This window comes from Rutidosis leptorrhynchoides, chromosome 11 (assembly GCF_046630445.1).
Source record: "Rutidosis leptorrhynchoides isolate AG116_Rl617_1_P2 chromosome 11, CSIRO_AGI_Rlap_v1, whole genome shotgun sequence".
Taxonomy (NCBI): Eukaryota; Viridiplantae; Streptophyta; class Magnoliopsida; order Asterales; family Asteraceae; genus Rutidosis; species Rutidosis leptorrhynchoides.
The window spans coordinates 29,466,896-29,492,340 of record NC_092343.1 but is presented as its reverse complement, the minus strand read 5'-3'; the positions used below and the strand labels follow the sequence as shown (position 1 = coordinate 29,492,340).

The following is a 25,445-nucleotide window of genomic DNA, read 5'->3' as shown; positions in this document are numbered from 1 at the left end:
CAGGTGTGAATAAAATTTTTCAAACGAATGACTATTATGAGAAATCTGTTGGTAAACGTACCGTTTGGAAGCCTAAAACCGAGACAAAGGTTGTTGATAAGTCCAATGATCCATCGGGATCAAAGGGTCAATGGATGGATGTGCAAGTTATTGGTGTCGATGGGAAACCCACTGCCATTCGGGCATGGGTGTCCATCTCAAACTAACTTCTTTTCTTGTTGTGCAGGTTGCCTACGATCCGAGTAGAAATACCTGGATTGTTGATAGTGGGGCGTCCCGGCACATGACAGGAAATATGTCCTTACTTTCTAATGTCAAATCAGTAAATGGAGGATCTGTTTCTTTTGCAGGAGATGAAGGAGGTTTTATTACAGCTTAGGGTGTGATTGCTAATGCTAATGTTAGTTTTGATAAAGTGAATTTTGTGAAGCAGATGTCAAATAATCTGTTGTCAGTTTCGCAAGTAGCAGATAAAAAGCATAAGGTTGCTTTTGATGATCAAAGATGCTATATTTTGAAGAAAGAGTATGTAATACTGGAAGAGATGATTCTTATGACAGCTCCCAGAAATAAAGATTTGTATATTTTGGATATGTCAACAGCCCATGTTAAAGCTGCAACAGGTCATCAAGCTTTCATATCCAAAGCTACAGAACAAGAATCAATTTCATGGCACACGCGTATGGGTCATTTGAGCTTGAGAAAGATGAACAATCTTGTTCATAATAATATGATTGAGGGAGTAAATGTTAAGAGTTTTCAAATTCCTGAAGGATGTCTTCCGTGTAAGAAAGGGAAACAGACTAAAAAGTCACATGCAACAAAGAAACATCATTCAATTGTTGTTCCTCTAGAGTTGTTACATATGGATCTTTTTGGTCCGATTAATCGAACAAGCATCTCTGGAGATTCATATTGTTTGGTAGTGACTGATGAATACTCACGATACTCTTGGGTAGTGATGTTAAAAAAGAAGTCTGACACGTTTGACAATATAAAGTTGTTGTTTTTGAAGCTGGAATCTTTGTACAAGTTAAAGGTTAGGAAGACTCGAACAGATAATGGTACTGAATTCAAGAATCAGCAGATGGAGAGTTTCTGCAATGAGAAAGGCATTCAACAACAGTTCAGTCCAGCTTATACTCCGCAATCAAATGGTGTTGCTGAAAGACGTAACAGAACGTTAATAGAAACTGCGAGAACTATGTTAGCCGACTCAAGTTTACCGGTTAACTTCTGGAGTGAAGCTGTGGCTACAGCATGTTATACAATGAACCGATTGTTAGTAGTCAAGAGACATGGAAAAACTTGCTATGAATTGCTACATAAAAGGAAGCCTAACATTAAACATTTCGAACCCTTTGGTGCACCGTGTTCAATCATGATACGAGATACTGGAGGAAAATTTAATCCTAAGGCTGTTCCTGGTATATTTCTTGGTTATGGGAATCCAAACAAAAGAGTTTTCAACACTGTATCTAAACGTGTTGAAGAACATTTCGAAGTAGATGTTCAAAGAAATGCTGCTATTCTTGCTGGGAAAGGTTTTTCATGGCAGTTTGATTATGAAAATTTGTTTGATTCTTTTGGTCTTCCGTCTGTTGCTACTGATGATGAAGTTATTGCAAGATTATTGAATGAAATGCAGACGTCTCCATCACAAATGGTTCCGAAATCTCAAACGGCGCCACAACATCACCCAGTGCCCAACAACAACTTGTTCAAGATGATGAAGAATCCGGTGATTATCAAGATGATCCATCTTATGATGGATCTGATTCTGAAGAGGAGTCACAACCTATAGACAGTGGCGAAAGTGTTCATAATCTGCCACAAATTGTAGAAGTTCAGGAAGAACAACCAGAACCTGAAGGTGTTCGTAAATCATCACGAACAGTTGTCCTACCTCGACACTTAGATGATTTTATTGTTGATTCGAAAGGAGTTTCTGGAGCACCATCAAATGATGCCTCAACGTCTGAAAATCAGAAAGCTTCAACTGAGAATGTTATGCAAGCTTTCTATTGTTCACTAAATAGGTCAGGCAAACTCTTCTTACATGCATATTCATGCTTTGTGTGTCAAATTGAACCAAATTCTGTTGAGGAAGCTCTTCTTTATGATGATTGGGTAAATGCCATGCAAGAAGAGCTTTTGCAATTCAAGCATTTAGGAGTATGGAAACTAGTGACTCCGCCTCATGGTTGCAAACCTTATGGGCTTCGATGGGTATGGAAGAATAAAAAAGACGAGCAAGGTATTGTAATTCGAAATAAAGCTAGATTGGTTGTGAAGGGATATCAGCAGATCCCTGATATAGATTATGATGAAGTATTTGCACCAGTGGCTAGACTTGAGGCAATTCGAATATTTTTGGCATTCGCATCTTTTAAAGGCTTCAAGGTCTATCAAATGGATGTCAAAAGCGCCTTTTTGTACGGGACTCTCAATGAGACCGTGTTTGTTAAACAACCACCGGGTTTTACAAATCCACACTCTCCAGAAAAGGTATATCGTCTAGAAAAAGCACTGTATGGGCTTCATCAAGCTCAAAGAGCGTGGTATGGTACGTTGTCCAACTATATGATTGATAATGGTTTCAGAAGATGTGTCATCGATCAGACACTTTTCATCAAAGAAAAGGGCAAGCATATAATGCTAGTACAGGTGTACATGGATGATATTATCTTTGGATCTACAGATAAGACGATGGTGGATGATTTTGAGGAGGTAATGCAGAAACGGTTCAAGATGAGTTCAATGGGAACTATCAAATTCTTCCTTGGTATTCAGGTTGTACAAACAAATCAGGGTATCTTTTTACATCAGACAAAATATGTATCAGATATTCTGAAAAGATTCAAAATGGAAGATGAACGTCCTGCAAGGACGCCGCTATCGGTGAATCACGGGATTACACCAGATAAGGAAGGTGATAAGGTTGATCAAACCTTATATAGAGCCATCATTGGTTCATTGATGTATCTAACAGCGTCTCGCCCTGATATCATGTTCGCAGTTTGTTTATGTGCTCGCTATCAAGCAAATCCGAATGTACATCATTTGCTTGTGGTGAAAAAGATTATGCGTTATTTAAAGCAAACTCCGGATTTTGGCCTATGGTATCCCTGTGATAATGATTTTGTACTGACGGCTTATAGTGATTCCGACTATGGTGGATGCAAGAAAGATTTTAAGTCAACATCAGGAGGTTGTCAATTCCTTGGAATCAGATTAGTTACATGGCAGTGCAAGAAGCAGACAGCAGTGGCCTTGTCCACTTGTGAAGCTGAATACATTGCTGCAGCAAGCTGTGCATCTCAGGTTGTGTGGATACAACAGCAGCTTCGTGACTACGGTTTGCATATTTCTAACACTCCTATTTTTGTTGATAATACTGCTGCCATAGCTGTTACGAAAAATCCTGTGAATCACTCTAAGACCAAACACATAGGGATTAAATATCATTTTATTCGAGACTGTTATGAGAAAAGGCTAATTGATGTTATCCAAATTGGCACAACTACGCAAAGGGCTGATCTTTTCACAAAAGCTTTTGATAAACCACGTTTTGATTTCTTGTTAACTGAGTTAAGTGTCAAAATATTGTCAGATGTCGTTCCTGACGAAGAGACCAACGAGTAACTTCACTTTATGTGTTCTGCTTGCATAGCTGTATATACTGTGTGGTTATATTTCTTTTCTTTCTGATTGTTTCTGTGTGTTTAAAATCTAAAAACCAAAAAGATTTTAGATTTTTAGTATTTTAGGGGGAGTAATGGATGCAACATCAGATATTCAGAAAATAAAAAAAAAATAAAAAACGAGTTTGATCTAAATAAAAATGGGATACAGACTTAATCATAGAATGAGATGATCATAATCACAATCATGTAAATATCTTGATAAGGAACTCATGGAAAGGTTTACAGCGGTTGAGGGTAGTCACTTAATTACCACAGGTGCATACTTTAAAGAAAATTGTTGAGGAAATCAACAAAAGGTGAGGGTATCCCCTATCATGACGTATAATCTAGAAACACATGATGTAGAATATCCCCAAGCAAATTCCAAATTGCTACACCATTGAGTCTCACGACTAATTGGGATATTCAAGCGATCAATAAGCGTTGAAAAATGTTCTGATTGACTGTGCATACCAACTTCTATCAAACTTTAATTCTTGAATCATACCTAAACTCCAAAATAGTAAGTTTATCTCAGTGAGAGTGTCTTTCCTGTGAACGGGTTGAAAAGTGTGGTTCTATATTACAGACAGTCCATGAATGAATGATTTAAGTTAATTGATACATAAATGAAGAAAAGAGATCTTCATCGCAAGGAAGTCAATTCGAGAACTAAATCAAAGTCAAGACTGCAATGTGTTGTTTAAAAAAAAAATGGCACATTGCATATCAAGTTATTATATCATGAAAACAAAAGTGAAATCATGGAAGACGAAAATATCAAGGTCAAGATAATGATGAAATCGAGAAGAGAAGTCTTTGCAAGAATACAAATGAGTGTGAAGATTACCAAGAAGAACTTAATTCATTCATACTTCAACAAAACCATTCTATTGGACTTATTATCATTGTCTGTGATATGGGACTGTACCCATTAAGGCCTAGACAGCGAAAGATATTTTCAGAGAGATATTCTGAATACTTACTTATTAAGAAAGCTACGTCTTTCATTCCGTTTCCTCCAATAACTTTAATAATAAAGAAGGAATGAGATTGATAGCAGTTTGTTGATTGCACGATTGATAGAATATTGAATATACTATGAGATCCATCAGAATCATATGAATTGAAAAGTATACGTTACGATAGAAGCTAATGGCTGACAGGGATATTCCAAAAATTACTATGAGAATCTTCCTGTTCAATTAGACCTATCGTATGTGCTTGTGGTAACGGAAAGCGTCAATAGACTTGTGCTCAATTGACTACCTAATAAATCGTGCGATCTCAAATGATGTCTAAGTCAATGATTGAATCTAACATAGCAATATGTTAATGTAATTAATTAACTTGATCATCAAAATGTCTAAGAGGAAAGTCTGTAAAAGTTTAATGAATCTAGAAACCATGTTAAAATCTTTTCTATGTTATTGTTTGCTTTTACTTGTGAAATTTTGTGTACATACTGTTGTTTGAATATTAATTGAACATGTATACATTTTGATAATTTAGCTTCTTTAGGTTTATAACTTACAGAAACTGCTTCCTGTAAATAACATGTTTTATGCCATACAATCTTGGATCTTTCTTAACCTTGATCATTGACTTTCTGACATGAATTGTACTTCATTTGCATTGTTATTGTGAAATGTTTTAAAATCCTAAAAACTACAAAAAGATTTTTCAGTGTGTTGATATTTATTTTGAAAAATACAAAAACATTTTATTTGTTTGCTTATGTGAATATGTGTATATTTCCTTGAAGTTACAAATAGTGTCTCGACGTCAAAAAGAAACGAACTACACATCTCAAATCATAAACTTGTTAAAGTCTTCAAAACGAAAATATTTTGCGTGTAAAATCAGCCAGTGGATGTGAATAGAGGGAATTATCGGGGGTTATGTATCGAAAAATAATTTTTTAATTAGGAGGAGACAGTCGACTGATTTGTACTATAAGTCGGTCGACATTGAACAAAAATCGACCGACTTACTTGCTTGTTACATATGTCGGACGTTTGTTACATATGTCGGTCGTTTGTCACGTGTATCGACCGATTGTCAAATATGTCGGTCGACATAATCACTTAGTCGACCGATTGTCGAGCTGGGTATAAAAGGCCCTCAGACGGCCGATGTTCTTTATTTCGTGCGATTGTGTTGATTTACCAAAAAATTCAAATTTTGTAAGAAGGAGTTTTTTATCGTGTTTTTCTTATACAACTTTGTTTCGTGATTCCAGCGCCGTAATCCAATCGAGGTAACTCCTTCAAAATCGAAAGTTATTGAGGTTTCTTGCTTATTTTTCTTTTTTGATTCGTTTTGTGTTGTTTAGGACTTGTTAATGTTAATTGTTGGTTAGATAATGTAAATCGGCCTCCTCTGTACTTGTATTAGTCATTGATTGAGACAAAACCACATTAAATCGACGAATTTGTGTTCCGATCTGTGTTTTGTTTCGTCGTTCAGTCGACCGATTGACCTCCTAAGTCGACCGACTTACCTTATGTCGGGCGACTTTACAAGTCGATCGACTTGTATAAATGTCGGTCGACTGTCCTTGAAAATCGACCGAATTACATAGTATGTCTACCGACTGTTGTTTCCTGTATTTTTTTTATGGTTTTCGATTTAACGCTTTTCGATTATTGTATATATGTTTGTATGGCAGAATAAATGGCTCAACTAGGTAGTCCAGTGAACGAAGACGTACATGAGGAAGAGGTGATTCTGTCCAAGAATCTTCCAGGCCTGACGGCAAGCGAAAATGCCAATCTAGAGGCATGTCTAAATGAGGAAGGACCTGAAGCAAAGGAAGGCTTCGTTGATATTATCAAATTCTTGAAAAGGTCCAGGATTCATACTGCAATAACTCTAGAATGCAAGGCATACTACTCACACCAACGAGAATTCTGGAACAATGCTTCTATCGTCACTGAACAAGGAAGAAAGGTGATACGAAGCAGCGTTGGTGGTACAATTGTAAAGATCTCGGCACAGACAGTTCGTGAAGACTTAGGTTTTCCAGATAATGATTCTATGCCAGTCACACTGAATAGAACTAAGGTCCGAAGGTGTCTAGTAAGATGTGGATACTCTGGTGATCCAATGAAAGGAGCTGTTAAGAGAACTCGATTCTGTCATCAATACAAATACCTAACTTTGGTGTTGTTGAGATGCATGAGTCCAATGGTAGGCGGTTTTGATGAGCTGAATGAGACTTATAGCTCAATGTTTGCAGCACTAGTTCTTCATGCGGACTTCAACTTCTCCGAAGTAATTTTCAGAAGCATGTTGGTGAACGTGAAAAAGAAGAGCCACTTAATGTTTCCTAAGTTCTTGCAGGTGATGATTGAAAAGCAAGTGCAAGGTTTGAATAAGGTTTGGGAGGATGAGATTAAGCTGAATCATCTGAACGATTTGACTTTCAATCGAGTCAAGCAAAAGAGAGGTCCGGATGAACCATTCAAGAGATTGGTTGGCCACCTCGCAAATGAAAACTATGTATGTCCACCAGATGCTGCCTGTCGTCATGAGAACAGTACGTCTGGTAATGAAGATGATATCGTCGCGGTTGGTGAAGACGATCAAGAGGTTAATCAGCCACCGCTAGTTGTTCCAATTGAACAGATACTGGTTGATGAAGACGATGAAGGAGATGACCTTGACCCTGATCAATTCGAGCTGAGAAAGCGAAAACAATCTGAGGGTCCTTCGGTTACAACAAAGCCGAAGCAGAGGCACATAAGATTCATTAAGAAGGCAAAAAGGACTGAGTCGTCCTCCGCTACTGAACAGCGACAATCACAGCAATCACAACCACAACGACAACCTTCAGCTGCTGCTACTCAAGAAACACGTGCTGAAACTGATACAGGAGTTCATGCTGCTGCATCCACGACTGCTATTACACAAGATGCTGCGGTTTCTATATTAAGTGAGAAGGTTGTCAATATGGCTTCTGAATTTGAAAAGTTTAAAGAAAAAGCTGATGAACGAGAGAGAAGAAAGGATGCTGAGATTGCCAAACTGACCAAGCAGGTTGAATTGAAGAAGTTACAAACTAAGTTTGATGCTCAGAATTTGCTGATTGTAAAGGCTGAGACTACAGCGAACAAGGCACTTTCGAAGGTGCTTGAGTGGGAAAATAATTTCGATATTGAGGCTGTTGATCTCGAGGAGGATATAGACTTTGGTAATTTTAACGATCAAGGCGAGGATGAGCTAGGTTTGGATATTGCTAAAGGCACAAGCGACAACCCACTGTCAGTAATTCCTCTAAATATTGATTATTCTTTACATGATTTTTTGGCAAAGCAGGATCGTCTGAATCACTCAGTTGTATTTGATGATTTAGAAGAAGGGGAGATCCCGCCGGATCTAAGCGCTGAGGAGCAGGCCGAGCTAGTGCGTCAAGAGCAACAAGCAAGTACTTCAGCTGACGCAACTGCTAGCTCATCTTTTGAGAATCGTTACGATTCTAGTGATGATTTTGAGGAAATTGTCGTAAGTAATGAAAACGACAAAGATTTTGATGAAGTAATTATTGAAGATGAACCAATAGGTGATTTTCCAGAGTACGAATGTAATAACGATAAAGATCTACCTACATTTCAAGACTACTTCAAAATGAATGAAGAGCTTCTAAACCGTAAATGCGAAGAAAAAGAAAAGACCGAAGACTTGCCTCCAGGGTTTTTACCGGTCAAGATAAATAAAGAAAAGATAGAAGTTCTAGAAGCTGAGTGGAAGATCCTGTTGAGGATCAGAAAATATTGTGAGAAGCCAGCGCCGGAACCTGAATGGATGAATTACATTAATAGACCGGCGAATCTTTTGGCTAAAGGAAAAATAATTGCGTGGGCCTACATTAAAGAGTTGAATATATACGCAATAAAGAAGGAGTACGGAGTGGATTACATCAAACATGGATACGAGTTCACGTCTCTACCGTACTTTGAATTTATGCAAGTGGCTAGGCTCAAAATGTTATATAGGGATTATGACGGAATTCCTAATATTGTCTGCAAGAAGATAAGACACTCGTACTTGTCAAAGAACTTTGAGGGATTCAGCCCTCAATTTCCCACGATCACTTATCGAACAAACAAGAAAACGGGCGAACGAAGAAAGATTGTCAAATACAAGCCAGTAAATTATATGAGAAAGGTTCCTGTGATGAAAATGCCGCAGAACTTTAGCCCACGTTTTCGCTGGTGGTACTACGATGAACGCTCAGAGGAGGCAGTCATCGTTTTGGACAAATTGAAGGAAGATGAGACAGACTCGATACGGGTTTTAGATCCCGTTTGGTTGAGAAATTGCTGTGAAGCTGACATCTTCACATTGTACTACAATCGGATGCTGTACAGGCCAGAAAATAGAGTTCAAGCACAACAGTACATTCGTGTTGCAAAGGTTTGCTATTTGAATAATATGGTTACAGATCCGTACAGAGATTGAAGCAGATCGAAGGCTTATGAGGAACTAGGTCTTAGGGGGAGTTTGTTAGTGCATATTTTGTAATCCCTAGTTCCATGAACTTTAACGTTTTATTCGATCATGTTGTAACCTGTAATATTGTTAAACGTTGATTGTCGATGTGTTATTTTATATTTGTAAACGTTTAAATATGATTCGTAATATTATTCGACAGTCGGCCGACTGACATGGTCAGTCGACCGACTGTCATTCACTGTCGACCGACATAGGAACTGAGGTATTTAAGCCTAATTAATCCTCATTAATTCATGTTAACAACTCAGCACATCACACACACACGAAAACACTTCTTGGTCGAGTCTCTCTCAATCTTCATGTCCAAATACCACAGAATGTCAGTCTAGGCTTCGTGTTTATCAAGATCTAGTCATGGTTTGACTTGTACGAACCCGAAAACCCATAGATATTCGTTTAAGCTCTTTCTATTGTTATTCCGCCTCTAGATCGTGTTAGGTTGATTCTAAGATCCTCTCTCAGCGTCTACACTATTACACGTTTTGTGTAGTGAACTTACATGAGGCTATACAATTAGCTTATAATGTATCGCTTATTGCTGCTGCTGGTCGCAATTGGTTTTTCGTAGAAACCGACTTACCACTCCCACATAACCCAGTGTTACTCTCACATGCGAATTCTACCTACAGGTATGCGAACTTTTTTACTTAAAAACATTTAATTTCATCCTAGATATGCAAGTGGTTTTCTCACCTTAGCCTCACTGTGATCCAGGCTTGCAATGTTTGTTTTAGAAAGAGCCGGAGATTTAATTACATTTACTTATAGGAAGCTGATGAGTAGTGATACAGACATTCTTTCCTTTGCTTTCAAAGTTGCACCTAGTCTTGTGATGGATACGTACCGTTTCATATCAAATGTCGCCTTAGTTGATGGTAACCCTCAATTTCCAACTATTGGCTATTTATATTGTAACTCAAGCTTTACTAACAATATGATTTCCATTTCTATTTATAGGTGATATTAATAGCACGCACTTTGAAAGTATCCAGCATACGATTAAGATAAGGATCCTTGAAGGGATCTTAATATATTTGCGAGATGCCAAGGTATTTACTCAACTATATTCATACCACTTACTCCGTATAAGATATGAGACAACAATCATCGGCTGTGTATAATTTGCAGGATCATGGACGGCGTAAGGGAAGGGGTCTTTGTTTTGCAATGGAGATCGTTGCGAGGTAAATTTCTAATTGTTATGCTGATTTTATCTTGAGTTTTAACTATATATCAACTTTTCAGAATGTTCTTTCTTTTTCTAAGTCTCATTTAACTTCTATGGATTAGCCTCTCGGATATATGTGGTGGAGAGGTCACAGACCTTATTCAATACTTGGTTTCGTTGGAATTTGAAGAATATCAAGGGTTTGTATGTTTCTATATTTTCATTTTATTGTGTTTTTTTATTATTATTATTATTTCAAAGACTTAGAAAAATTTGGAGATCAATTCTTATTAATTTGCTTGCAAATGGCAGACCTTATGATGTACTTCGTTTGCTCTGTAATCTTTTAAGCCATAAAACAATGGAGACTTCTGAATTTGATGTTTGGAAAGAAGTAGTAAGTTATTGTTTATGGATTATGAGTCGTTACATATGCTGCCTACTGATTTGTTTAAAATTAACTTCATTTAATTATATTAATTTGGTAGGTTGCAAATCGCATGATTACATTGCTTTCGAATGGTGTTTGTGTTGACGAACGTTATTTTGCTAGGTTTGTGAATAATCTCTGTAAACGCATTATACGTCTATTGAAGGTATTGTGGATCATAAACTGTGGTTGTAGTACTTCAATACTTAATTACTAGTTCCATGTCACCAATTCTTCCCTTCCATTATTCAGGGTACTACGTTGGAAGCAAATGTTAGTCGACAAATCAATTCAGGTATGTCAATTCCTTATTTATGAATCAAGAAGACAATAAAGTATTTGTGGGTTGACCCCTTTTTTAGTAAGTTACCAAACTTGCCTGATTAAGTATAATGGATTTGCCCATGTACTACTACTGTTCACGAGGTGTCAAAAATTACAATTTAAATTGTTTTCGCTTCACTTCCCAGTAATTTGGTTCTATTTACATTCATATTTTCTGCTATAGCGTTCCTTTAAAAAATTCTAATATTTCTTTTTTCTGTTATGTGTAGAATTCACTAGATGGCTTGATTCCTGAACAAAACGATACTTAGACGTTTTTGGTAAGGTAATTAACTAATTATTGGCATTTATAAATAATAATTAATGTATAATATAATATATAGATGAAAGGCTCATTTAGGTTCACGAGCAGTGACAGAACTTGAAACGTTCCCAGTGGGGGTAAAAATATTAACATGGGGGCAAGTAGTATTTTCCTTACTCTTGAATAATTATTATAAATATAAATATTACACTAATCAAATATAAGCCCTCAAGTTTCTTTCAGGTGGGGCGGATACCCTACACTTGCTCGCGAGCTTGTTCGAGCTCGATATCGAGCTGGTTTACTTAATGAATTTTAAAAATATGTTCTAAGTTCGGGCTCGAGCTCAAGCTCGTTTAAGCTCGGCTCAAATTGAGCTTTTAACGAGCCGAGCTCGAGTAGGTCTAGCAATATGTATCTTTTGAAGTTTTTTAACTCGTTTTATCTATACATAAATTGTATTGTTTGATGATAGTTTTGTCATTTACAGATTCCTAACTGGTTAGAAGGTCAAGCTTTTGAATTTAGTTGAGATTAAGCAGATTTTCTAGGAAAAAAGAATTATGGAGTGCACGCCTACTTTAAAGACTGGTTATAATGTTATATGGTGTTCATCCTTTAAATTTGAATCTACTTGATCAATTTATTTATTTAGATAACTGTTGTAAATATCTCGGTTATATGCTTTCCCCTAGTCTAGGGGTGTTCATCGGTTCGGTTTTCGGTTTGTTCGGTGTATTCGGTTCGGTGTATTCGGTTTTGAAAATATTTTAGGCAAAACCGAAAACCGAATTCAAAGTTAAAACCGAACCAAACCGAAAACCGAATTCAAATTCGGGTTCGGTTCGGTTTTCGGTTAAAACCGAATATTATGAAAAAACTGAGAACGTTGGTAGTTTAATTGTGGCGTTACTGATGTCTTAGTTATTTATATCCTAAAACAATGACGTATTATTAAATTATCAAGAATTCGATGATTTATTAATATTTATAGCTTAATTATGACGTTTACTGCTTCTGTTATTAAGAAGAAGAACATAATAATTTAAGTAACATAATTATAATGTGAGCTACTAAATCTTCATATGGGTGAGAATATATTTTATTGATTGAATCCCAAATTATAATGACACTAAAACATAAATATATAAATTAAATATATAAAAATTTTGAATTCGGTTTTGAAATCGGTTTTCGGTTAAACCGAATTCAGAATTTTCAAACCGAAAACCGAACCGAAAACCGAATTCAAATTCGGTTTCGGTTTGACGCGATCCGAAAACCGTTTATCAAATTCGGTTTGGTTTTTTCCGGTTTGGTTTCAGTTTGGTTTTCGGGTTCCACGGTTTCAAACCAAATACTGACCACCCCTACCCTAGTCCGTCTCTTGCAGACTGGTGTTTTGTATCTTGCCTCGGTTCTTTTTTTATATATAAATTTCAGCCTTTCCAAAAAAAAAATATCTCGGTTATATGGTGCTCATCCTTTAAAAATTGTGATGTTACGTTATTCTCAACCTTATCTATAATTCATCTATATCTATCTATCTATCTATCTATACATCTATACATCTATCTATACATCTATACATACATACATACATACATACATACATACATACATACATCTATATAAAGCGCATCCCTTTAATACTACGTGTCACTCTCTCATTAATCTGAATTAAATTAATCATACGTGTCACTTTCTCATTAATCTGAATTAAATTAATCGTACGTGTCATTCTATTAATCAATCCTAAACAAATACGGAATCTTACATGTCGTTTTATTATTAAAAAAATCAATTAAAGAATTAACTAGATCTTAAAAAGGTTTGGTCAAAATTAAATTAAACATAATTTAATATATGTAAAATAAAAAATAAAATAATTCATTATCATTATCAAATCCGTTTGTTTCTTCATTATCCATTAGATTATTTAGACTTTATTGAAGGAAACTTATGGGCTCCACGTGTATAATTACTATTTTAAAATTTAAACTCACGGATCCACATGTATAATTAGTATTTTAATTTATTTGACATGGTCTTAGCAGATACGGGTAATACAAATATATAAACGAATTTTATTATATCTTTTTAATATTTATACTTGATTAGTTTGTATATTTTATCCGAAAAAAGTATAAAACAAGTATGTGAATATCGTGTAGTATACGGAGATGAATTGCATGTGATTAATTATTATTAATGGAATGTGTAGCAAGAATTCATTATCTTTAGAAATTTTACTTTTACATCTTTCTTTTCAAGATTGATTCTATTACACGATTATTTGTTTATATCAATTCTTAATATATAGCCTAAATTATATACGTAAATATGATTTTTTATTTATTTGAATGTTAATTATAATATCGTAAATCCTTTTAGTGAAAGTTATTAAATTACATATATTTATTTTTCTTTTACCATCGAGATAAGTTTGTGTAATGCATAAAAAATTGTAGATATTCATTTGGTAATTCTTATAAATATTTAGATTTATAACTTAGCTGTTTTTTTGAAATTTTGATGAAACAACCCAACCCGTATTCCATACGATAAAATTTTTTTATATATAATACACATTTACGCGCCAATTAAATATGTAAACCATTCCACAAGTTCCATTTAAACGTACATAGATTTAAATGTTTACAAAAGGCACGAAGGCCATTAATTAAGTTTAATACAAGTTTGACCCACTACAATGATAGTTTATAATCCAAACGACACTCGAGCATGGTTTGGGGCTAAACTACCCAAAACGTTAGACCAACTTCAAAAAGCTAACACCAAAAGCACCCCCCGACAACATAAGCGGGAGACCACTAGTCCAAACGTATGCCCTTAACCTTGTCCAAGCCGGAACCTATAAAATGGTAAACAACGAGAGGGTAAGCAAGACTTAGTGAGTGCAACAATTATACATACATATATATAACCTACTTACATGCAAACACTTACCAAATCCGCATACATACTAGTTACAATAATTAGCATACCTTTCACATGTATAACGCTAAGTACCACGATAACAAGGCTAGTATAACAATAGCATATAACACAACAATACAATATGCTAAAACACAACTATAACGATGATGTTCACAACATCCATAGTACTCAAGATCCCAAGGCTAGCCCAACGAATGGTATCGTCAACATCGAACTTAAACCCCATTCGCCTATATTAATGTGGTATCGTCAACACCGAACTTTAAACCCACATATGAGGTATCGTCAACAACGACCTTTAAACCCTCATCAACGTCACTACAATAATCGTATGGCATCGTCAACATCGAACTTTAATTCCATACGTATGAGGTATCGTCAACAACGAACTTTAAACCCTCATCAACAACACAATATACTCTAGGGTATGGTATCGTCAACAACGAACTTTAACCCATACCTCACAAGTAAATAAATTATATACATGCATATATAATTATTCCAATCACCTTAACACTTCGGTGGTGATTTAAATGCTTCCGTATACCTCGAGCAAAGTACCTAATACATAGGTACACATTCAATACACAACTAATGGCATTTACCACTTTACTTACACTTTGAGCATTTAATGACCCAATTCGCATTAAATGACTCAACCACACTCAAAACCGCCCTTAAATGCCAAGACTCATATTAAATCGCCAAAGCTAGTGATTTAAAGTCTACTAACATTAACTAGCACATCCTAGGGTAATTCATACCCATTTTACCCAATTAGGTCAACTTTGACTCATATGACCCATTTTAACACTTACACTTGCAAGCTTAGTCAAACATGACCCAATTAACATCATTCAACTTTAAACAAGTGTTTTAATGCTTACAACACCATTAACACTTACAAACCTCATTTCATTAAACCAAACCCTAGATTATGGTAATTAGGGTTTCCTTTCAACAATCTAACCCAAAATTCACCCATTTAACCCTCAAATGGGTCACACAAGTTCCATATGAACCAAACCCTAGCTTAAACAAAATAAAACTCAAAACTTAAAGTTGAGGCTTACCAAAACTATCCTCTTGTAGCTAATAGCAAGGAGAACAACTTTAATTCTTGCTCCTAGGACTGATTCACAAAACTTCTTCTTCAAATCTCAAGTTTAATCTAAGTGGATTTTAAGTTTTGAGAGGAAATTATGAAAGAAAATGGAAAAGAAATGAGAAATATAGGATAAGTGGCTGATATTAAAAGCTCCCATCAGATCTACATGCAAAAAGACCAAATTTCCCCCAAAACCCTTTTTAATTTGAGCAGAAATCGGAGTCAGAACTGCAGAGGTGCCGCGGCGCGGCTCCTTTGTCGCGGCGCGACATAAAGAAGGAAAAACGACCCTTCTTAACTCAAGTTCTGATCTGGATTTGCTTTGCTTGTCGCGTCGCGGCCCCTTTCCTCGCAGCGCGGCATTGGCCTATTCCTGATCACTTCGACAATTTAACATAAATCAAAGGTTCAAACAACAAGCACAACATCTTTCACCCTTCCTATGCACGTCTAAACCTCGACCTTAGGTCTCACACGACTCGACGCCAACGCGACACATTCATAAACACGTTCACGCACGCATTCAAACATATATATATATATATATATATATATATATATATATATATATATATATATATATATATATATATATATATATATATATATATATATATATATATATACACACACATATACACTTATACGACAGCTAGCCCCGTAGCTCATTTAATCACATAACGAACAAGTTATAAGCGTACTATTGATTAAGTACGTACCTTTAAACGCGCACGGGAAAACGGGGTGTTACAACTCTCCCCCACTTAAATCGGAGCGCGTCCTCGCGATCCAAGCCGCATGACACGAGGGAAGATAAACCAACACAAATTCTTCGGGCTCCCAAGTAAACTCGGAACCTTTGCTACGACGCCATTGTACCTTAAAGGTCCTCACCTCTTTGTTACGCAACATTTTTACCTTCTTATCGAGTATAGCAATCGGCTCTTCAACGTATTCTAACTTGTTGTTTAGCTCAATTTCGTCTAAAGGCATCCATGAAGAATCATCCGCAAGACACTTTCGGAGATGGGAAACGTGAAACGTATTATGAATCCCCGCAAGTTCTTCGGGTAATTCCAAACGATACGCGACTTCACCCACACGAGCTAAAACCTTAAACGGCCCAATAAACCGAGGAGCTAACTTTCCTCGTTTCCAAAACTGAATAATACCCTTCCATGGCGAAACCTTAAGCATCACCATATCACCTTCTTGAAATTCGATCGTTCGTCTACGTTTATCGGCATACGACTTTTGCCTATCTTGAGCCTTTTTCAAATGCTCTCGAATCATATCAATCTTACTATTCGTCTCCAAGACCAAATCGGTACTCCCGATTTCTCTCTGACCTACTTCACCCCAACAAATTGGAGTTCGACACCTACGCCCATAAAGCATCTCATAAGGTGGCATCCCAATACTAGTATGATAACTATTATTGTACGAGAATTCCACCAAAGCTAAGTGCTCGCCCCAACTACCACCGAAATCAATAATGCACGCTCGTAACATATCTTCCAAAGTTTGATTCGTACGTTCGGTTTGACCGTCCGTTTGAGGATGATACGCCGTGCTTAATTTTAATTGCGTACCCATATCTTCATGAAATTTCTCCCAAAACCGAGATGTAAAACGGGTATCTCGATCCGAAATAATAGATATAGGAACTCCGTGTCGAGAGATAACTTCCTTGATAAACAACTTAGCCAAAGTCTCCGGCGATATCGCTTCCTTAATGGGAAGAAACAAAGCACTCTTCGTCAATCGATCAACTATAACCCAAATCGAATCAAATTGGGTTCTTGCCGTTTTAGGTAACTTCGTGATGAAATCCATGGTAATGTGCTCCCATTTCCATTTCGGGATTTCTAACGGTTGTAACTTACCATACGGCTTTTGGTGTTCGGCCTTAACTTGCAAACACGTGACGCATTGCTCAACATACTTCACAACATCACGTTTCATGCCCGGCCACCAATAATCTTTCCTTAAATCAAGATACATTTTCGTCGCGCCCGGATGAATGGAATATTTTGACTTATGTGCTTCATCGAGTAGCACTTGTCGGTAATCACCCATCTTAGACACCCACACCCTTCCTTGAAAAGACAACAAACCACGCGAGCCCATAGTGATGAATTCCGATTGCCCCACAATTCGCTCCGCATGCTTGTTGTGAACGTATGCCTCTATTTGAATCACACCAAGTTTTTCAAGAAAATCGTTAGTAACAATCATACGTAACAATCCCAATCGTAACGCCGGGTGATGACTCTTTCGACTTAACGCATCCGCAACCACATTCGCCTTGCCCGAATGATAAAGTATTTCACAATCATAATCTTTTACCACATCCATCCACCTACGTTGACGATAATTCAAATCTCGTTGATTAAAGAGATGTTTCAAACTCTTATGATCCGAATAAATCGTACACTTAACACCATACAAGTAATGGCGCCAAATTTTCAACGCATGCACAACCGCCGCCAACTCAAGATCATGAGTCAGATATCTCGTCTCGTGTTCCTTTAATTGTCGTGAGGCATAAACGATGACTTTACCTCTTTGCATTAGAACACGCCCGAGCCCATTTAACGATGCATCACAATAAACCGTCATGTCTTCCACTCCTTCCGGCAACACTAACACCGGAGCTTGACACAACTTCTCTTTTAACAATTGAAAAGCAATTTCTTGCTCGTTCTCCCAATTAAACCTCGCGTTCTTCCTTGTCAACTTCGTCAATGAAGAAGCGATCTTAGAAAAGTCTTGGATAAATCGACGATAATAACCGGCCAATCCGAGAAAACTCTGGATTTCCGTAGGCGTATTCGGTTGTCTCCAACTCTTCACCGTCTCTATCTTCCCCGGATCTACTTGAATACCGTCTTTGTTCACAATATGACCAAGGAATTGAACCTCCCTTAGCCAAAATTCACATTTGGAGAACTTAGCATACAACTTCTCCTTTCGTAACGTCTTCAATACTTCACGCAAATGACGTTCATGCTCGTTCATACTTTTCGAGTACACTAGTATGTCGTCAATGAACACAATCACCGACTTGTCCAACATAGGTTGGCACACTCGGTTCATAAGATCCATGAATGCCGCCGGTGCATTCGTAAGACCAAAAGGCATAACTACAAACTCAAAATGCCCATAACGCGTTCGAAAAGCCGTTTTCTCAATATCTTCCTCACGGACCCGCATTTGGTGATAGCCGGACCGTAGGTCAATCTTTGAGAAATATGTCGCACCTTGGAGTTGGTCAAACAAATCGTCAATCCGAGGCAATGGATAACGATTTTTGATTGTCACCTTATTTAACTCCCGATAATCGATGCACATCCGCATACTACCATCCTTCTTTTTCACGAATAAAACCGGAGCGCCCCATGGCGAAGCACTCGGTCGAATAAAACCCTTCTCAAGCAACTCTTGGGTTTGATTTAACAACTCTTGCATTTCCATTGGTGCTAAACGATAAGGAGTTTTAGCAATGGGAGTAGCTCCCGGAACCAACTCAATGCGAAATTCAACTTGTCTTCCCGCCGGGACACCCGGTAACTCGTCCGAAAAAACGTCTTCGAACTCACTAACCACCGGAATTTCACGGATGGGTGGTGACTCATCGCGAGTATCAACAACATGGGCAAGAAAAGCCATGCCACCACTAACAAGAAAATGACGTGCCCGTGCAAAAGAACATATCGGCACAAGTCTTCTTCGTTTATCGCCGTGAATAATTAACTCTCCCCCACTTGGGGTCTTCACACGGATAAATTTCTCATGGCATGCAATATCGGCTCTATTTCGATCGAGCCAATCCATACCCACAACGATATCAAAGTCGCCCAAAGTCATCGGGATAAGATCAATTTTAAAGTTCTCGGCACCAAACACAACATCACAATTTTTACACACATCAACCACTAGCACCGTCTTGCCATCCACTATTTCGACTTCTACCGAACGACTTAACTTAACTAACGATCTATCAAGTTTAGGCACAAATTTTGGAGACACAAACGACAAATTTGCACCGCTATCAAAAAGAATCCTTGCCGGATTAGAATTAACCAAAAAGGTACCTGAGACAACTTCGTTGGATTGCTTGGCTTCGTCGTTAGTCATCAAATAGTTTCGGCCTCGAGCCGTACCCGCCGCCTTCTCTAGCCTTTTAAAATTATCGTTGTTCAAATCGGGACACTCTGACTTTCGGTGTCCTTCTTTGTTGCAATTAAAACAAGTGAGCTTGTTTGTTGAATTTGACTTCAGACAATCTCGAGCCATATGTCCACGTACCCCACAATTGTAGCAAGTAGGGACAAAGTTCCCAAAACCACCGGTAGCGTCCTTCTTCACACTATTGACACTTTCGGAACCCTTTTTGTTCTTGTTCTTTTTATTTGAAAAATTCGAATGACTCGAACCTTCAAACTTTCTTTTTGAAAAAGTGAAATCGCTTTTTCTTGGAACCTCCGGCTCAAAACCCCGAGCCAACTCGAATAGCTCTTCAAAAGTCTTGGCCATTCCCCGACTAATCTTACCCTTGAACTCGTCGTTCAAGGTACGGCAGAAATCTTTCATTAGCTTGTGATCGTCACCAACATATTCCGGGCAAAAGCGAGTCTTTGCCAAAAAGGTAGACTTGAGAGTAACCAAGTCCATCGAACCATGTTGCAAATGATGCAACTCGTCCCGGATTCTATCAAGGTCGGAAGAAGTTCGGTATTCTTAGAAGAATTCCTTCTTAAACTCCTCCCATGTCAAGCTCGTGCATTGCTCTTCACCATATAAATTGATTTTATCGTCCCACCACAACTTTCCTTCTTCACGTAGCATGCTAGACCCATATCTCGTCTTCTTCTCGGGAGGACACTCCGCGGTACGGAATGCCCCCTCGATATCGGAAATCCAACAAGTGCTTTTCAATGGATCCCTCACCCCATTAAACATCGGAGGTTGAGTATCCTTGAAGTTTTTGTAGTGGAAGTCTCGCCTTCCTTCACCTCCTTCACCACGAGGATAAATGTTTCTAGCTTCAAGAGCCTCATCGACAGTGGCCTTCATTCGTTCATTAATTAAATCGGTTATTTGCTCGTCAACCGATTCCTTGAAAACCTTTCTCACGCTAACAAGGAAGTCCTCCTTGAAGTTCTTCAAGATGGCCTCAACCTTGGCTGTGAATTTGGGGTCCTCGCATGTACCACCGATATCATTATCGTGTCCATTTCTCGTCTTCATTCTATAAAACGGAAAAGGTTAAACCATGAACGAAAAGGCATAACACGTAAGTATATACATACGTACCACACTACCCCATCTTGCTCAACAATCGTCGTACATTACTTGTTTGACACGATTTGCACCCGTAACAATGGTAGCTAATCATTGTTACGCGAGCACGTCGCATTAACTTGCTAGTACAACGTCCATCTCGCTTGATGATTGCTAAACACAACACAAACCAATTAGCACAAGGTTAGTTCACATAACCAAAGCACTAACAATTCCCGATTAGACCCAAAGTCCTACAAGTCCCGCATAAAAGCGCATGCACAATAAAGTCTAAGTCTAGGCACCTATCTCAAGTCGCCTAAATCCCTTAGACCATGCTCTGATACCACTTGAAACAACCCAACCCGTATTCCATACGATAAATTTTTTTTTTATATAATACACATTTACGCGCCAATTAAATATGTAAACCGTTCCACAAGTTCCATTTAAACGTACATAGATTTAAATGTTTACAAAAGGCACGAAGGCCATTAATTAAGTTTAATACAAGTTTGACCCACTACAATGATAGTTTATAATCCAAACGACACTCGAGCATGGTTTGGGGCTAAACTACCCAAAACGTTAGGCCAACTTCAAAAAACTAACACCAAAAGCACCCCCCGACAACATAAGCGGGAGACCACTAGTCCAAACGTATGCCCTTACCCTTGTCCAAGCCGGAACCTATAAAATGGTAAACAACGAGAGGGTAAGCAAGGCTTAGTGAGTGTAACAATTATATATACATATATATATAACCTACTTACATGCAAACACTTACCAAATCCGCATACATACTAGTTACAATAATTAGCATACCTTTCACATGTATAACGCTAAGTACCACGATAACAAGGCTAGTATAACAATAGCATATAACACAACAATAAAATATGCTAAAACACAAGTATAACGATGATGTTCACAACATTCATAGTACTCAAGATCCCAAGGCTAGCCCAACGAATGGTATCGTCAACATCGAACTTAAACCCCATTCGCCTATATTAATGTGGTATCGTCAACACCGAACTTTAAACCCACATATGAGGTATCGTCAACAACGAACTTTAAACCCTCATCAACGTCACTACAATAATCGTATGGCATCTTCAACATCGAACTTTAATTCCATACGTATGAGGTATCGTCAACAACGAACTTTAAACCCTCATCAACAACACAATATACTCTAGGGTATGGTATCGTCAACAACGAACTTTAACCCATACCTCACAAGTAAATAAATTATATACATGCATATATAATTATTCCACTCACCTTAACACTTCGGTGGTGATTTAAATGCTTCCGTATACCTCGAGCAAAGTACCTAATACATAGGTACACATTCAATACACAACTAATGGCATTTACCACTTTACTTACACTTTGAGCATTTAATGACCCAATTCGCATTAAATGACTCAACCACACCCAAAACCGCCCTTAAATGCCAAGACTCATATTAAATCGCCAAAGCTAGTGATTTAAAGTCTACTAATATTAACTAGCACAACCTAGGGTAATTCATACCCATTTTACCCAATTAGGTCAACTTTGACTCATATGACCCATTTTAACACTTACACTTGCAAGCTTAGTCAAACATGACCCAATTAACATCATTGAACTTTAAACAAGTGTTTTAATGCTTACAACACCATTAACACTTACAAACCTCATTTCATTAGACCAAACCCTAGATTATGGTAATTAGGGTTTCCTTTCAACAATCTAACCCAAAATCCACCCATTTAACCCTCAAATGGGTCACACAAGTTCCATATGAACCAAACCCTAGCTTAAACTAAATAAAACTCAAAACTTAAAGTTGAGACTTACCAAAACTATCCTCTTGTAGCTAATAGCAAGGAGAACAACTTTAATTCTTGCTCCTAGGATTGATTCACAAAACTTCTTCTTCAAATCTCAAGTTTAATCTAAGTGGATTTTAAGTTTTGAGAGGAAATTATGAAAGAAAATGGAAAAAAAAAAATGAGAAATATAGGATAAGTGGTTGATATTAAAAGCTCCTATCAGATCTACATGCAAAAAGACCAAATTGCCCCTAAAACCCTTTTTAATTTGAGCAGAAATCGGAGTCAGAACTGCAGAGGTGCCGCGGCGCGGCTCCTTTGTCGCGGCGCGACATAAAGAAGGAAAAACGACCCTTCTTAACTCAAGTTCTGATCTGGATTTGCTTTGCTTGTCGCGTCGCGGCCCCTTTCCTCACGGCGCGGCCCCTTTCCTCGCGGCGCGGCATTGGCCTATTCCTGATCACTTCGACAATTTAACATAAATCAAAGGTTCAAACAACAAGCACAACATCTTTCACCCTTCCTATGCACGTCTAAACCTCGACCTTAGGTCTCACACGACTCGACGCCAACACGACACATTCATAAACACGTTCACGCACGCATTCAAACATATATAAATATACATATACACTTATACGACAGCTAGCCCCGTAGCTCATTTAATCACATAACGAACAAGTTATAAGCGTACTATTGATTAAGTACGTACCTTTAAACGCGCACGGGAAAACGGGGTGTTACATTTGACATAATGAAATTAGTTTGTACTAAAGCATATACAATTAGAGATTATTATTATTAACGATCAGTTTTAAGGCAACTTTTACGGGCTCATGTTTGATATTTTATCGATTGTAAGTCAATTGAAGTTAAAACGGTTCCAACGAACGGGCTCGTAATCGATACGTTGGTATTTTGATATAATGAAATTAGTTTGTACTAAAGCATATACAATTAGAGATTATTACTATTAACGATCAGTTTTAAGGCAACTTTTTACGGGCTCATGTTTGATATTTTATCGATTATAAGTCAACTGAAGTTAAAACGGTTCCAACGAACGGACTCATAATCGATGCGTTAGTATTTAATCTTAATGTTTTCGATAAAAATATCAGTAATAAGGGTTTTTATTGTATTTAAATTGTATTATACATTTGATAAGTATTTAAAATAATATTATCGAATACACTTTGTACTAATTGTAATTTATCCGAGGTATAAAAGATAACTTCAAGGGTATAAAAGTTAAATTTACAATTTAATATAAACTCACTAAACAAGAACCACCAAAATTTCTAAACAGATTTACCTTCCTGTTCGCCGTGAGTTAGGTTCCACCTCTATCGTCGTTCAACTCGAAATAATTTTACGAACAAAACGCATTAAATTGTATTCGATGCGGAGCTTCGACGCACTATTATGAAAGTGATTTGAATTTACAGTCTAAGTTCATAAAATATTTATGAACACGCAAATATAACTATTATAATGTTAATCATACATGACGACTCCCCCGAGTACCATTATTTTGCTTAAATGGCTAACAACCTTTCTAAAATTAAACTCGCACCAATTTGTTAAAAAAAAATTGTATTTAATAATTGAAAAAATTACGTCGTTGGTACCCGTGGTTTGTTCACATTTGCATCATAACACCTAAACTTTCTTTTTTGCGTAGTTGGTACCTCAGTTTTGCTTAACTATCGTGGTTGGCACTTCAGCCTAACTGTCGTCAAAATTTAACGGTTAACTCCTCACATTATATAATCTTAAAAGCAGAAGGACTATTAGTGTATACATTAAAAGTTTAGGGACTAACCTCACAAATTTAGACAAATCATTCATTGGTGCTTCAACTTCATCCAAAACTCTCTTTCTGTATTTTTCCCCTGACACACAAAAACAACATCGTGGCCACATATCCAAAACACAAGACACATGTTACACTCTTAAATCAAACACATAAACATTTTATTCATTAATTTATCGAACACCAAAAATTCTTTATCAAATGGGTAGATTAAACCACAAAAAAATCTAATTTAACTTTGTTACTAGCACTTAGGTTTTAATCCGAATCACAAGCTTCTTGTTTTTCTTGAAACACAAAAATAATGGAAGCTTCTGAAATTTTTTCTTCATTAATCTAAATTCGTTAACTTTATTTCTTAGAAATCATCAACAGACAAAACCCATCATGCTGGATTATAACCAGACCCGACCTGTTTCATCTTACCTCTTATCACCAAGGTTCTTTAATGGCATATTTTCACCTAAAACCCTACAAGATCAAGAATCATCACCCACTTCAATCCTTGAACAGAAAGCAAAATTTTCTTAACAACCCATTTGAGATTAACAAAATATCTTATAGTAGACGTTCAATAACAATACCTTATTTGGTAGTGTATCTGGATTATATAAATAAGCTCCTAACTTTGTACATCTTACGTTTTTTTTTTTTTTTTTTTTTTTTTTTCTTTTTTTGAAAAGCAAGGCCCCAAAGTGAGGTTGGTGGGGATTCAACTTGGGTCTCTTTTGGAGATTTCCAAGCATCCAACCACTCTTTGTACATCTTACGTTTACTAACAGTGTTATGGATACCTGAGCAAATTTCGCAGAAAGTTAACGACTTGGCATCTCAACTATCTCACAATTTCTCCTCCACCTGATTCTTCTTATCCGGTTGTTGTCGCTGTTATCACCGGCGCGTTCCTTTTCGTCGCTGATCTCGTCCGCAACATCAAACTTCCGGTGACCGTTGATTTTGTTCGAGCTGAATCGTACGGCAGTGGAACTGTTTCCTCTGGTGCTCCTAAACTCTCTTGTAATTTGAAACTTGATGTTGCCGGAAAACATGTCTGTTGA

At 37.2% G+C, this 25,445-nt stretch overlaps 3 protein-coding genes across 3 annotated transcripts in view; all 3 read left to right on the top strand.

Moving 5' to 3' along the window:
- Positions 1-10,141, top strand: part of LOC139874423 (uncharacterized) — a 17,565-nt gene extending 7,424 nt beyond the window's left edge. The window contains exons 8-10 of the mRNA XM_071861857.1: positions 9,694-9,832; positions 9,918-10,078; positions 10,125-10,141. Of these exons, the coding sequence (XP_071717958.1) occupies positions 9,694-9,832; positions 9,918-10,078; positions 10,125-10,141 (317 nt within the window). The remainder of the gene's footprint in view (positions 1-9,693; positions 9,833-9,917; positions 10,079-10,124) is intronic.
- LOC139877322 (uncharacterized) lies at positions 10,142-12,081 on the top strand. The gene is made up of 8 exons (XM_071864733.1): positions 10,142-10,252; positions 10,332-10,387; positions 10,494-10,571; positions 10,684-10,768; positions 10,860-10,967; positions 11,054-11,096; positions 11,356-11,411; positions 11,881-12,081. The coding sequence occupies exons 2-7, from the start codon at positions 10,371-10,373 to the stop codon at positions 11,379-11,381; spliced, it is 357 nt and encodes a 118-aa protein (XP_071720834.1). The 5' UTR covers positions 10,142-10,252; positions 10,332-10,370; the 3' UTR covers positions 11,382-11,411; positions 11,881-12,081.
- Positions 11,542-25,445, top strand: LOC139874422 (uncharacterized). The gene is made up of 4 exons (XM_071861856.1): positions 11,542-11,551; positions 11,634-11,689; positions 25,071-25,087; positions 25,199-25,445. The coding sequence occupies exons 1-4, from the start codon at positions 11,542-11,544 to the stop codon at positions 25,443-25,445; spliced, it is 330 nt and encodes a 109-aa protein (XP_071717957.1).

Excerpts from the sequence above, each read along its gene's own strand:
- LOC139877322 (XM_071864733.1), top strand. Across the intron at positions 10,968-11,053 it reads GCATTATACGTCTATTGAAG|GGTACTACGTTGGAAGCAAA; the intron begins GTATTGTGGATC and ends TCCATTATTCAG. Across the intron at positions 11,097-11,355 it reads TAGTCGACAAATCAATTCAG|AATTCACTAGATGGCTTGAT; the intron begins GTATGTCAATTC and ends TGTTATGTGTAG.